The 14695-nt window shown below is 46.6% G+C and overlaps 1 protein-coding gene across 2 annotated transcripts in view; it reads left to right on the forward strand.

Annotated features, from left to right (window-relative positions):
• CLMP (CXADR like cell adhesion molecule) overlaps window positions 1-14695 on the forward strand; it is a 98155-nt gene that overhangs the window by 64252 nt on the left and 19208 nt on the right. For both annotated transcript variants that reach the window (XM_087828569.1, XM_016217385.2), the window contains exon 2: window positions 10992-11149. In XM_087828569.1, the coding sequence (XP_087684695.1) occupies window positions 10992-11149 (158 nt within the window). The remainder of the gene's footprint in view (window positions 1-10991; window positions 11150-14695) is intronic.

Consider the following 14695-nt stretch of genomic DNA (forward strand, 5'->3'; position numbering starts at 1 on the left):
CAGTGTAATATACTGCTAAGGGCACGAATGTTAGAGTGGCTGGTTAGAATCACGGCTCCACTCCTTGCTAACTGCGATCTGGGGCGAGTTAATCTCTGCACCTCGATGTCTTTGCCTGTAGAATGAGAATAATAATAGTGTTTACCTCGCACAGTTGTTGAGAAGATTAAAAATGGAAATGAATCTAAGTCAAGTAGACTTATTCTAATTATAGTAGAATAGGTGTTCAACAATTGTTACCTATTATCAGTAAATGTTTCCACATGGGAGAGGGGTGGGTAAGATGTATTGGATGCATTTGTACTATGTGTCATTTTGTTTGTTTCAGACCAGCCATCTCTTGGTTATTAGCTTTGAAGGGAAGGGGAAGGGGGAGTATAAAGTTAAGGTTGACAGGAAGCTTTAATTTATTGGTGGACTTTAATTACCAGTGAAATCTCAATTTTCCATTGCCATGAATCCCGAAAAACAGACTGTTGCCCTCTCAGTAGTAAGTCTGTGTCCATTTTTAATTTCTGTTCAAATCTCTCTGCAGGAGGTAATAAAAGATTTAGACTTAAAAAGCGACTTGGCATTCGGAAGGAGATAGAGGCTATAAATTGACACGTCAGTGAAACAGGTTAGTGGGGGCCTGGCTCTCTGAGTCTCAGCTTCGAAGGCACATTCTTGTCTCATCCATGCACTGACACAGACATGCTTGTAAGCATCTCTAGACAGCTGTGTGTATGTTTTCCTATGTATGTAGACATGGATACATGCATGGAACATGTGCTAGCATATTACTGAGGACAGAATTCTGAGGCGTAAGTGGTGAATTTCTGAGTAGCAGATCAGGACCCTTCCCCTGACAGTTATTACTGGAGATACTAGGATAAAACATTAGTCCAGCCCTGGCCGGTGGCTCAGTTGTTTAGAGTGTTGTCCCATACACCAGAAGGTTGCAGGTTCAGGGCACATACCTAGGTTAAGGGTTCAGTCCCCAGTGGGGGCGCCTACGGGAGGCAACCGATGGATGTTGCTCTTTCATATTAATGTCTCCCCCCTCCTCTCTCTCTAAAATCAATAAGCATACCCTCAGGTGAGTATTTAAAACAAGAAACATTACTCCAAGACAGTAGGACAGTGACACAGCTGACATGCTTATGTGACATTATGGACCAGTCTATGAGACCCGCCAGGACTGAGGGTCCACGGTGATGTTCCAGTCTGTCACGTGCGGAGGTCGCTTAGCTACTGGTTTCCTAGGCAGTCAGGCCGCCTTCCCAGCCTTTGCATCGTGGTCACCTCATTTATAGCTGCTAAAATGCCAACCTGCTTCCCAAGGCCCAGGTTAAGTACTTTCTATGGCGCCATCCCTGGTCACCATGGCGATCGTTTCCTCTCAGTTCCTACAGCACTTTCTGACCCTCACACCGAAGCTGATCACACGCTGCCTTGCACTGGGTTTGCTGGATCGCTGTTTTGTTTGTTACTGTGATCTCTTCATAGACAAAAGACAATGCCATCCATCCCTCTTTATGTCCCCAGCAGCACCTCGCATGGTAACAGGACATGAGAGCCCCTCGTATTCATTGAACAAATGTACACTCCTGATTACTCCCCTGGGTGGGTGCCAGCCGTTTGGTCAGTGTTCGTTCCTGTTTGTGGTTCCTAGAATCTGAAGCACTGAGAAAAGGTGTTTAAGGAAATTCTACAGAAATCCATATCCTTGAATATCCTGTGACATACTATAACAAAATAAAATTAAGTCGATACCAACAGACCTGTCAAGATTGAACGGTTTTACTGTGATTTCAGATTATCAGTGATGACAAGAGACTATGAATAATTTCATAAATTTCAGCAGACTAGTTTTAAAAATGAAATTTCCCTGAAAGTAGACAATGACCTTCTGCAAACCTTCCCAAGCTTTAGAGTCTAGACTACATATAACCAGAGCATTCAGGATTTTGTAATCCCGGTGGTTACAGGCCTAGAACAAAGAGTAAACTTCAAGATACAAGGGACCTTGTAATATTTTAAACAAAAAATTAAATTAAATTTAAAAAATGTTTTAAAAGATACAAGGGACCTTAAGCGTTCTTTAGCTGATTCCTCAGCGCCTCTGAGCCACCGGGACATTTTAAGTCAGATGTGCTTAATCCTCTCTGGGTAAACCCTGCCCCCTTGTGGATTAAAACATCCACAGATAGGGAAGCACACTGCAGTCGCAGGGGCCAGTTCCTTTTAGTTCTTTCAAAGAGCCCCTCGACAATGTTAAAAAGCAATGTTGACACCCTGGCCGAGTAGCTCAGTTGGTTAGCGCGTCATCCTGATACGCCAAGGTCGTGGATTCAGTCCCCAGTCAGGGCACATACAAGAGTCAACCAGTGAATACATAAATAAGTGGAACAACAAATTGATTCTTTCTCTTTCTACCTAAAATCAATCAATAAAAAAGTATGCCCTGGCTGGTGTGGCTCAGTGGGTTGGGTGTCGTCCGGTGCACCAAAAGATTGCCGGTTCGATTCCCAGTCAGGGCACATGCCGGGCTGTGGGCTCCATCCCCGGTAAGAGGCATGTAGGAGGCAGCCAGTCGGTGTTTCTCACATCAGTGTTTCTCTCTCTCCCTCTCCCTTCCAATCTCTCTGAAAAAATCAATTAAAAAAATATATTTTTAAAATAAAATAAAATGTTTAAGGAATGTTGACAACGGAACAGAGCTGGACTGTTTGTCTGGATTATGTGAAAACCGCTGGATGCTGACGGCAGACGGACAGTCAGCAGTATGTATGGGCCTTATACTTTCATTCCTTTCTGCTAGGGCGGTGCCTGGGATATACGAAGCGTTAATAACTATTTCACAGAATACTTCCATTAGGAAGGACAGTGACTATGGAGTTCAGCATCCACATGTAAGAATCCTTCGCGGTCCTTGACATACCCCTACTCGAATGACTCCAATAGTGAAAAATGCGCTAAATGATGCAGCTCATTCTCGTATCAGGCGGACTGCTAGAAAGCCTGTCAACATATTAAGCCCAAGTGGGAAAAGCCTTTTGTAAGAGAATCACCTTATTTCAGGACCGGAAAGAGGTGTTGGAGACCTCCCGGTCTGTCATTTTATGGGTGAAGCTGTTATGGCATCTGGACCTAACCATCTGGAGCAACGCCCAGTCGGCCTATCCCTTGTTTTGTAGCTTTTTCAACATTGGGGGGTAACTGCCATGCTGCCCCTGAGTCTTCCATCTTCCTGACATTTCACCGTAATTGTGTCAACTCTTCCTCACATGACGGGTTTGGATCTCATCTCCTAGTCACGGCCTTCTGGATGTCGGCTTCTGTGTCAGCGTCCCTCTCGGTGCGCGACGTCTACAGCTGAGCACCATGCTCTGGGTGTGCTTGCTTTGCTGCTACAGAGCACAGTGAAGTTGTCACGCCCCAGGTTTGGGACATCAAACCTCTTTTGATGCCCCTCAGACTCCATGGGCTTCTTCAGTGGCCATATCGCACTGCTGGGCCCTGTAAACCGGGTAGTCCCGCAGGGTGTCCAGCCCTGTCCCACCCTAGGCTTGCGCGTCGCTGTAACGTTGAACATGTGCCTCTGGAAGTTTCGTCTTGCCCTTGGGTCCGGTTCCAGCTAGCAAGGTCTCCAGGGTGCCCCGTCAGACCAGCTCTGCTACTTAGCTCCGTGTGGTCCACGTTAATCCACATGATCTACGTGTCTGCAAGCAGCCAGTTCCAAAGGCAACGACCTTTGGTGCAGGGAAGAGGTCAGAATAAAAATTGGAGGCGAGCTCGTGTCCCCACAGTGCCCCCTCGGCCCTGTGGCCGCAGCTGCGTGGTCCTGTTTTGTCTCCTCTAAAGCAGAGCTGAGCTCCTGGGCTCACGATGCGATGATGGGCCTGACCGAGCCCAGCTGAGCAGAGGTAACGCGTTGCCAGCATCAGCTCTCAGGTGGCTCGAGGGAGGAGAGCTGCTCCCCCGGGGTCTCCCAGCACCCCCCTAACAGGTGAGGAGCTCAGGCCAGGTTGGTAATGGGATAACTACACAGAAAGCACCCAGGGAGACAGCTTTTCACAGAGAGGAAGGAAAGGGAGCTGATCATTTCTAATGAGCCTGTGTTTCGTCTAAAAACTTCAGCACTTCTCTCGGTGCAGGGCTCTCCCGTTTCCCTCTCCTTCTGCAGGGAATGGGGGGAGGCTCAGAATCTGCTCCCACCCACCACAGCTGCACCGAAGCGGGAAGCTCAGGCTGCCGCCTTGGGCCTTGGAGCCACCATTAACTTTGGGGGCTCCAGGAACAAATACTCACCTCCTGGGGGGCGGGAATAACAAGCCACCACACTGACTCCCGGATGTCTGAAAGTCCCCCGGTAATCAACAGGCCTTTCTCTAAATATCAAATATATATTTATTTGAGAAGACATTCAAATGTATGTCCTTTAGCAGCTCATACTGAATTTTCTTTTTTTTTTAATTTTATTATTTTTTTTTAGAGAGAGGAATGAGGCGGGGGAAAGAGAAACATCGATGTGACAGAGAAACACTGATCAGTTGCCTCTTACACACGCCCCGACCAGGGATCGAACCCACAGTCTTTTCGTGCACAGAACGATGCTCCAAACAATTGAGCCACACCAGCCAGGGCTGAATGTGGTTTTTCTTTTCTGAAAACTTCATAAAGTCTTCAGAGAGAAAACTAGAGAGATTCTGGGGTTGGCTGGGAAGCAAAGATGTAGAAGAGGAACATCCCTAGTTCACGGTGCGGGAAGCCGACCGGAGAAGACAAATGCTGCCCATCTCCTCCAGCTGCTCTCATCACCAAGAATATTTCCTTCCCTCACATCTGCGCAGGAAAAATCTGTAATCTTTCCAGCACTGGCTCAGTTTCACACTGGAGTCTTCCTTAACACCTGGTCAGAAATGATCTTCTGTACAATATTGTTAATTTTCTTAGGTGTAATGGCTCTGTGATTGTGGAGAGGAGCAGCCTTACTTTCAGGAGGTGCCTGATGAAACCTTTAGAGGTAAAGTGTTGCATCCAGCTGATGCAGCAATGTATAAATATACACACACATACACACACACACACATATACACATATGCACACACGTAGAAACATATTCACACAGACATACACACGCGCACACACACATATACACATGCATACACATATAGACACGTAAACATAATATACACATATATACACACAGATACACATATACACACATGTATACGCACAGAGATACACACACATATATACTTGTCTATACACATGTATACATACACATATATACACACACATATCTATACACACATGCATGTATACACACATATACACACACATATACACACACACAGATATATATATGCAGAGAGAGATAAAGCAATATGCCCAAATATTACCAGTTATCAAGCAAAATGCATTTTGAACTCACAATCCTGCTTCACCTCCTCAGGTGAAGCATTTTCTGGTTTTTCTTGTTTTTCAAAGTACAGTTTGTACAATTATTATCAATAATAACTACCATTTCTTGAGTACATACTGTATACCATGTGCCAGTGCCAGACATTTTACGTACAAGCTTACAACAATCTTTCACAGTGGATGTTTTTATACTCATTTCACCAAGGAGAAAAAGGACTTAGAGTGGTCAGGGAAGTCATCGGCCTTCGGCCACTACCTAAAGTCACATCCACCTAACTCCAAAGCTCATGCTCCTTCTGTTGCATTAGGCTGGACCTTGAATTGCGTCCAGTGTTCCACACACACCTAAAGACTTTTATCTATATTAGGGTATAAGTCAGGTGACTCACTTCTCCCTAAGCCTCAATTTCTTTTTAAAAATATCTTTTTATAGATTTTTAGAGAGTGAGGGAGAGGGAGAAAGAGAAACATCGATGTGAAAGTGGAACATGGGCCGGCTGCCTCCTGCATGCCCCCTACCAGGGACTGAGCCTGCAACCTTGGCATGTGCCCTGACCAGGAATCGAACCAGCAGCTTTTTGGTGCACAGGATGACTGTCAACCAACTGAGCCACACCAGCCAGGGCTAAGCCTCAATTTCTTAATCTATAGAGTGAGAGAAGTTGATTTTAAAATTTCCAAAGTCCTTTTTATTTTTCTGACATTTGATGATTTTGATTTTCCTGAGGCTTTCTCAAATATTTCATGTAAAGCAAAACACTAGAAAATTCTCTTCCCATTCAGATAAATGAACAGGCCATTAAGAAAAGTGCAGCCCAGCTGGCGTGGCTCAGCTGTTGAGCGTCAACCTGTGACCCAGGAGAGCTCGGTTCGATTCCCAGTCAGGGCACATGCCCGGGTTTCGGGCTCGATCCCCAGTGGGGGCGTTCGGGAGGCAGCCGATCAATGACTCTCTCATCATTGATGTTTCTGTCTCTCTCCCTCTCCCTTCCTCTCTCTGAAATCAATAAAGACATATTTTAAAAAAGAAAAAATGAAAAGAGAAAAGAGTGCAATTGCCCTGGCTGGTTTGGCTCAGTGGTTAGAGCGTGAGTCCTCGGCCCAAAGGGTATCGGGCCTGATTCCTGGTCAAGGGCACGTACCTCGGCTGCAGGCTCGATCCCTGGCCCCAGTCCTGGGCGTGTGCAGGAGGCAACCAGTCGATGTGTCTGTCTCACATCGATGTTTCCCTCTCTCTGTCTTCCCCCCTCTCCTCTACTCTCTCTAAAACTATCAATGTAAAAAAATATCCCCGGGTGAGGATTTGAAAGAAAGAAAGGAAAGTGCAGTCACCGAGGGGAGGAAGGTGCTTGCACAACTCAGTCGCCCATGAGTGGGTGCTCTGCTCTACGTTAAATAGTGTGGATAGCATAGCCGCACCTGGCATGGAACTGCAGCCACTGTGCTCTCTAGCTTTGCGACTTGTAAACTGGCCATCTACACAGCCTGGCAAACAGCAACTCAGTTCTCAGCCTGTGCGCCAAGCACTGTGGCCTCCCCTAGATGGGACCCTGGGGGACGCCGGGCGCTGTGGATTATGGCAGCACTGGACAGTGCGTTCTTTGGAAAGAGTTAGGCATGCAGACTTAGCTGTGATCCCAAGCAGCTTGTGCCCTGTAGGTCAATAAGTATTTGAGAAATAGAAGAATTCTCCGTTAAGGAAATAAGAGAGATACAGGTATTTTGGATGCAGCATCCTAATTTCTATTAAAAGTTACCCTGGCCTTTTTCCTCACTGCATCCATGAAAGCAACATGGGTCACCAGTGGCTGAGAAAATTTGGCCAGTGTTCTCCCTGCTGCCACATCTGCTAAAACCCACATGGTCTGACACGTAAATACGGCCTCCCTGTGTAATGGAACCAGTGTCCACGGTACGTGAAAGCTGTACGCTTCCTTAGGTTGGGCTACATGAACTTCCTTAAAAGGGTTGTCCAGGACACCTATCTGACCACAAAAGCAATGCTAGCCTAGCTCTTTGTACACAAAAACTTTTAAAAATACTTCACTTACGAGTGTTTTAATGTGACTGAAATAGTCAACTGGTTAGAGAAATCACCTTTTAATAACTTACTATTATCTTCTCAATGGATCCATCTTCAAAATATGTGGCTCAGTTATATAAAGGTATTCATCTTGAAAAAAAGTTACTTCTGCCCCCTTCTCTTTGAAGGGGGTCTTGAAGGTTCACAAGAATCTTTAATAAAAGTAAAATGCTCGTTAGAGAATAAAACCTTCGATTAATCTTAACCGACTGTAGGCAGCAGTCACCTGAGAAATGCTCTTCTAGTAGGGAGGAGCCTTGTAGCGGGAGATGCCTGTGTGCCTCACCAGGTGCCTTACCTCCGCCTTTTGTTTGATTCCCGCTTTGCAGATGAGAACACTAAGGCCCAGAGAGGGTGGTTCTCCCAAGCTCCTGAAGGTCCTTTGTTGAGCCCCCGAGTTGCACAAAGAAGCCTCCACTTAGGGAGCGCCCACAGCTCCACAACGGACTGCGCTTGCTACACACAGGCCTGTGCACTGCCATCTTTCAGCACCTCGCCCACCGTCCAGTGCGGCAAGAGTCAGTGACGCCCAGTGGAGATTATTCCCTTACTTGTGGTTCTGCCACTAACTAGCTTTGTGCCTCGACATTTCAATTCTCCAGGCTGTAGTTTCCTGGTAAATTAAATCTTGATGATCTCTAAGGTCTTTCCTAGTGAAGATGAGTACCTGAATGCCTGGGGAGCCCAAGGCTGGCCGCTGGGTGTTCAGATTGGCCCTTCCCGCTCACCCACCAGGCAGCAGACCCATGCTCAGGAGCCCCCGCAAGCATTGCCAAGCTGGGACTCTGTCCATTTAGGCTGCAGACCAGGGCTGTGGGTTAAAAAGCGCAGTAGGACCTGAGAAATCTGCAGGGATCTCAGTGGCCTCCTTGAGTCGGAGGAGCTGAGGCTCAGGGAAGACGGGAGGTGCATACGCTGATATTGAGGCCCCCTGTCTGGGTGAAGTCATTTGTGTTCACTGAGAGGCCCCCTTCCTGCGCTGCTTTATTTAATTCTGGGTATGGTATAAATAGAACCTGGCTCTCTGGCAAAGCACACCACCCACCACTATGTTCCTTTCCTTTTGGGATATCAACCAAACCTGAGACTTTGATTCCCTCTAGTGGCTCAAATCGGCAACTTTCACAGCTGATTTTTGCATTTATTTATCCAGTGTATAGGAAGTGCCCACTGTGTGCACCCAGTTGGTGCTGGGTGCTTTAGCTTTGTCAGGGTGTGGGGTACTGGTTTAATTTGAGCACTCCTGTGTCTAGTGGGCAGTGATCAGGAATAGGAGCCACAACTCCTCCTTAGAAGCTTAGCTTGGTCCAGTGCAAGCCAGCTAATTTCCCTGCTGCTATAGAGCTGCTTTATGGGGCCTGAGGGAGGATGGGTTTTATATGGGTTTTTCCTACCAAGAAATGAGTTGAGGATGTTGGGCTGACTGCTTTATCCCTGGCCTCAGTTTGTTCATTGGTAAAATGAGTGCATGGCTTAGATTCAAATCAATTCAACAGATGTTTATTAAGCACCTGCAGTGTGTGAGACCCGGGGCTGGGGGCTATGGGAACGCAGTGGTGAATGGTACTTAATTTCAAGGAGCTTATTGGCTATGGGAGAAGCAGACATCCAGGAAGCCACGTAAAACATAGGACACACGTGCATGGCATGGCTGTCCGAACGTGAGCTTTGCAGTGAGACACACCTGGGCGGAGGCCCTGCTCTGTGACACTGGGCAAGTTGCTAACTCCCTCTTTACATTTCCTCCATCAGTGTGGAGAGGAATCCCTTCTTCATAGGTGTGAGTGCTCATTCTGGAGGCACGCCCATTGCAGTGTCAGGTTCTAAACAGAAAGAACAGGAACACTGTTGAGAGTGTCAATAAGACCCTGCAAGGGACTTGCCCCGTTGGTTCTGAAGGCTGCTTCTTTATGCTCAGCATAATTCTGCCGGCTCCTTTCTTTGCCCTGGAGCTTGGGAACCCACCTGCTGCTGCTCTTAGGGTGGGTGCCTGTGAGGGCTCTAACCCAATCAGGCCCCTGGGGAGAGAAACACGGTCTCCCTGCCCCCTTTTTCCTCCGTTCATTTTCCTGCAGGCAAAAATACAGGCCCTTCTCCTCGCCACATATTTGCTGCTCATAGTTTTGGGAAATGAACAGGGAGTGAAAGAGGTAGTTTATCTGCTTCTGTTAGTCATGATCCTTGGCCTTTAGTGTTTAAAACCCTTCTGAGGTGACAGAGTGATTATGCTCCGGGAGCAAGGACTTCGCACAAGCCCTGGCACTTGGGGCTCTTTTAACTTGGAGGTTGTATAATATTGTGTTGTGAATGGCTTGAAAGAGATCATTTTTCACGCTGCGCTTCTTTGTTACTGAGTAAGGAGATAAGGGAAGATAATGCCAGGCATGCCATACTGAGAATCTAGGTGGGGTTTCACCTAGCAATTCATCCGTCGCCAGTGCTGTAGATTTAATAGTCAACAATGTCAAAGCCTTAGCCAGAGGCTAAGAGCCGATTAATAGGAAGGAGAGGTGAGCTTGGAGGCCAAAGTCTCTGACAGGACATCATTCCTAGAAAAAGATGAACATCAGAGGGAAAGAAAGCCAAAAGTGCAACTGAGTTCCTGTTGGCTAAATGGGTATTGGGTCAAGGAGGGACAGCATCCAAATGTGGTAACTCAGAATTTTGCTTTGGATAGAAAGGGTTGAAGCCGCAGGATAAGAAACTAGACTAGAAGACAGGAGTTGGGAGGCTAAGAGGAGGAGCGTTTCTGAGGGAAGCAGGAGCTGCCCTAGGAGAGCACTTGCTGCCCGAGGCCCCCTGCACCTCCTCAGGGCCCTGCGGGTAGCCAGTCTCCAGGAAGGCTCGAAGGACTGAGCTGGTGTCTGGAGCCTGTTCTGGGGACCATGCTAACCTCGGCCTTCCCTTTTGGTTTCTGTCGTGTTGGAAGCCTCTGCTTATAGTAAGGGAGAGAAAAATCAAAAGAACACGGTCGTTGACCGGAGTGATTCCATTATAAAAACCCTAAAAGGTGGGAAAGACAGGCATTAGCAGAAGTGTAATTCGAGAGGGGAGGCTGCGGTTAAGGAAGATATGATTAATTCAGTTAACGGAGGAGCCAGCGCAAGATCCTGGGGCTTCTAGCACTTCTGGTCTAGGATTCTTTCTTTTTTTTTTTTATAATTTTTTTCTTTTTATTGATTTCAGAGAGAGGAAGGGAGAAGGAGAGAGAGATAGAAACATCAATGATGAGAGAGTCACTGATCGGCTGCCTCCTGCACACCCCCAACTGGGGATCGAGGCCGCAACCCGGGCACGTGCCCTGACCGGGAATCGCATCGTCACCGCCTGGCTCATGGGTCGACGCTCAGTCACTGAGCCGCACCAGCTGGGTCAGGATCCTTTCAACACCTTGACTTGCCCCTTGTGCACAGGAACATCCAGTGATGAGCTGTAACGTTTGCTTGCGCACATTGCCTTGCAGGTTCTGTGTTACTCATGAAAGGTTTTCCTCTTTCAGTTTCCTACTATGTTGGAACCTTGGGGGTTCACATTGAGATCAAGAAAGTGGCAGAGGAAAAAGTCACTCTACCCTGTAATCATCAGCTGGGGCTTCCAGAAAAAGACACCCTGGATATCGAATGGCTGCTCACCGACAAGGAAGGGAACCAAAAAGCGGTAAGTGCAGCCGGCCGGAGCCCCCCCCACTCTCCTGGCTTACCCCCCTGCCTTCCTCAGTCCTCCCGTCTTTCTCATTGGGTCAGAAAGGGCTAGAATTGCTTTTTTCTTTTTTTAAAATCCTCGTCTGAGGATATGTTTTTATTGATCTTTAGAGAGAAGGGAAGGGAGAGAAACATCGATTGGTTGCCTCCTGTACGTGGCCCCACCAGGGATCAAACACGCAGCGTAGGGTATGTGCTTTGACGGGGAATCAAACTCACAACCTTTTGGTGTACGGACGATGCTCCAACCAACCGAGCCACCTGGCCAGGGCTAGCATTGCTTTTTTTTTTTTTTTTTAAATCTGGCTGATAGATCAAAGGCTCTACATACGAAACTATAAAGGAGAAGGGGTATTTGGGCTGTGAGGATAAGAGAGTCTTTCTTTGGGGAAGCAAGAGCTACTGGAAAGTCCTCTGTCGTCTGCCCCAAAAGGGCATCTGCACCATTAACGTCTCTCCTAAGAAGGGAAGGGAAGTGCAGGCTTGATTGTCTCGCCGAGGGGCCAGGACTACACCTACGGCAGGAAGCTGGCTCCTGCTTCTCCCCTGAAACCATTACCACCTGCCTGCGCTTCACCTTTGCAAAGTCATGACTTCTGACCCCTAAGAGTGTGTCATGTAAACACGATACTGTGGCGCCGGGGCAGGACACGAATGGAAATGTTTAACACACATTTAACTGCCAGCTGAATTGACGCCGATTCTGTAGCTAGAGAATAAAGGAGCTGCCGTGGGTCTTCAGTGTCCAGGATGCACAGGGCCATAGGGCTGCCGTGATGGCCGTTGGTTTACAAACTTTTGGCAGTGTGGACAGGACCTGCAGTGCCCTGTTCCTGAGGGTCCCTGGGCTGGCCTTTATTAGAGACTGAGAACCAAGTAACCTACTGTTCTTACCCTTTCTGCCCTGGCTGCATTCAGCCACTGGGCCTCTCCTCAGCCTACGTTTTCTAGAATAACTATTCTCACTCCCTTTACCCATTGACTTATTTTTTTTATTTTTTTGTTGAAAGTTTTGTGATTTAAAAAAAAAAATCTATAACCTACGAAAGCTGACCTTAGATTTTCCTTCTTTTACAGAACTTTACTTCTCTCCCTACTAAAAAGTGAAAAGTGTTTCCTTTCCACTTTCTATACCACTAATTTTATAAGATGGTTTTTACAAGCAGAAGCTAAGGTTCTCACTAAAAATAAATTACAGGATCCCTGTTGGAGTTTAATCTGCTTAACAAGCTGCCTCTGTCACTGTGTTGCTTTGACGCTGCTTGTCACTTTGTCCGCACAGCGAGTTGCCCTAAGACTCTGTTCTCTGTAGAGCAAGGTCACCTTAACCTGAGCGTGTTTATTCCATGTTTATTCTTAGTCCCAGCTCTGAATGAAGTAAATAAGAGCACAGTTTCCTCTAACAAAAATCCAAGAATGACTCCACTCATCTAACTTTTACCCAAATGCTTTTCTTTAAACTAAAGAAAAAAAAGAGTTGCTTGGTTATGTAGCCAAGTGAACAGGACGGTTAGGAAGTCAATTAGTGATTAATGAAGGCCACCGGCCTGCTTTTGATATCACTCTGATAAGCAGTCACAGCTCCCTCCTTATCTTCAGTCAATTCTAAAGGATCGTCACTTATTCAGTCATTCAGGTTACACAAATTGATTTTGCACTTACTAGTATGCCATGCTAGGCAGTGGGGTACAGGGGTGAAGAGACATCGGAACCCCTGGCTTCTTGGAGTTTACAGTGAAACAGCATTCAGTAATTAATAGATATATGTTTAAGTAGAGCACAATAGGTATTAGCTACATGCCAGGTACAAGTCATTTAGCACATATTATGTATTTTAACTTAACGCTCCCCGGATCCTTAGTCCCATTTTACAAGGAGGAGCTGAAGCCGGTGCGCAGAGTGGGAAAGCTGCTTAAGGTCAACCGTTTTGCATTTTGAAACTAGGCCCTCTGACGTCAGCACCTGGGGTGTTAACCACTAGCTATATTCCCTTTACAAATAATTTGAAATGATTCTGTGCTATGTCCGAAATAAGGAGAATGCAAGGAGAAAACTATTCCGAACAGAACTAATTATGCAAAGACCCTGGTGCTGGAAAAAGCTTGGAACTATGGAAGCTCTAAAAGATTAAAAGTCAATTTGGTATAAAGCAATGTTACCTCAATCAAAATCTAGTTTAAAAACCTATTTGATTCAATTTAATAAATAGGGATTCCCACTACACAGGCACTCTATCTGAAGGAGCGAGGTGAAGAAGCACGTATCAGGACAGAGATAAGATGATTGTTCTAGATTAACACAAAGGAGGAGCTATTGGCCAAGAGTAGTTGGAGGAGGGGAGAGACCAACAAGAGCTTCAGGTAAGAAGGTACATATAAACAAAAAAATGTAAAATAAAAAAGAAGGAAAAAAAAAGGCACATGTGAGTGCTGGTAGAAGGCACTGCTCTGAGGAGATCACCGAGCATGGACATAAAGTCTGGAGATCTGGGAATCACAGGCAGCTAGCGTAAGTGCAGAAGTCGCAGGACCAGAACGTGAAAGGTCCTGTGTGCCATACTAGGGAGCTTAGGATTTCTCCCACAATGTCATGGAGTTCTTGAAGGATTTTAAGAGTGAAGGGACATCTTTGCATTTTAAAGCAATCACTATGGCACCGTGTGGCGCACTGATTGAAGGGGGGCTCAAGTAGAAGCAATATCAGTTAAACAATTTCAGGCTATACAGTAAGGGCTGAAACCACAGTCATGGATAGTTGGGATATAAAGAAGAAGTTAATCAAAAGTTAGTAAGTAAAGTTGCCAAGCTTTTTATTTGCCAGGGGCTTGGGAATGAGAGTGGGGTGACTGAGAAAGAAAATACAGGAAGGGTTGGAATGGATGTGGTGCTTAAAATAGGCTAAGCAGTGGCCTAGATCCCAAGTCTAGCTTTGCATTTTAATCTGAGCAGAAATGTTTCCATCCCTTTGTCTAGGATGCACAGATATGCAGGGAACGTTGGGAGTGAGTAAGCAGGCTCAGGAATAGTTGAACTTCAGCCTGGACAGGATGGCCATTAGAACTCTAAAGCTGTCCTCCTGGTCCTAGGGATGGAAACACAGTAGAATTTCCAAAGCAGGAGAGACCGCCTCCCCCAGGGTCAGTCAGGAGCACACAAGAGAAACCTTTCCCCTCTATTTTTCAGATGGAGAAATTAGGACAGAGGTGTTCCAATCCCCGTGCCAAGCCCCTTGGCCACACCTTCACCCTTTCCCCTTTCCCTTTACAGCAGCAATAAAAATCCTGATCTAAGACAGAGAGAGGGGCTGGCATCCCTGTCCCTCAAGGCAGTTTCACATTTGCTATGCAGGGCATGGGACAAATGCTAGCAGGACAACTGCCAGGAAGCCACGCTGCGCCATCTGTTCCACGGGAATCCTGGCAAACTGTCCTGCCTCCGTCGCTAAAAATGCATCTGGAACAGGCCCACCAGAAACATCACAAGACAAACAGCCCCTCCACAGC

The sequence above is a fragment of the Miniopterus natalensis genome, chromosome 20 (assembly GCF_054644295.1).
Source record: "Miniopterus natalensis isolate mMinNat1 chromosome 20, mMinNat1.hap1, whole genome shotgun sequence".
Taxonomy (NCBI): Eukaryota; Metazoa; Chordata; class Mammalia; order Chiroptera; family Miniopteridae; genus Miniopterus; species Miniopterus natalensis.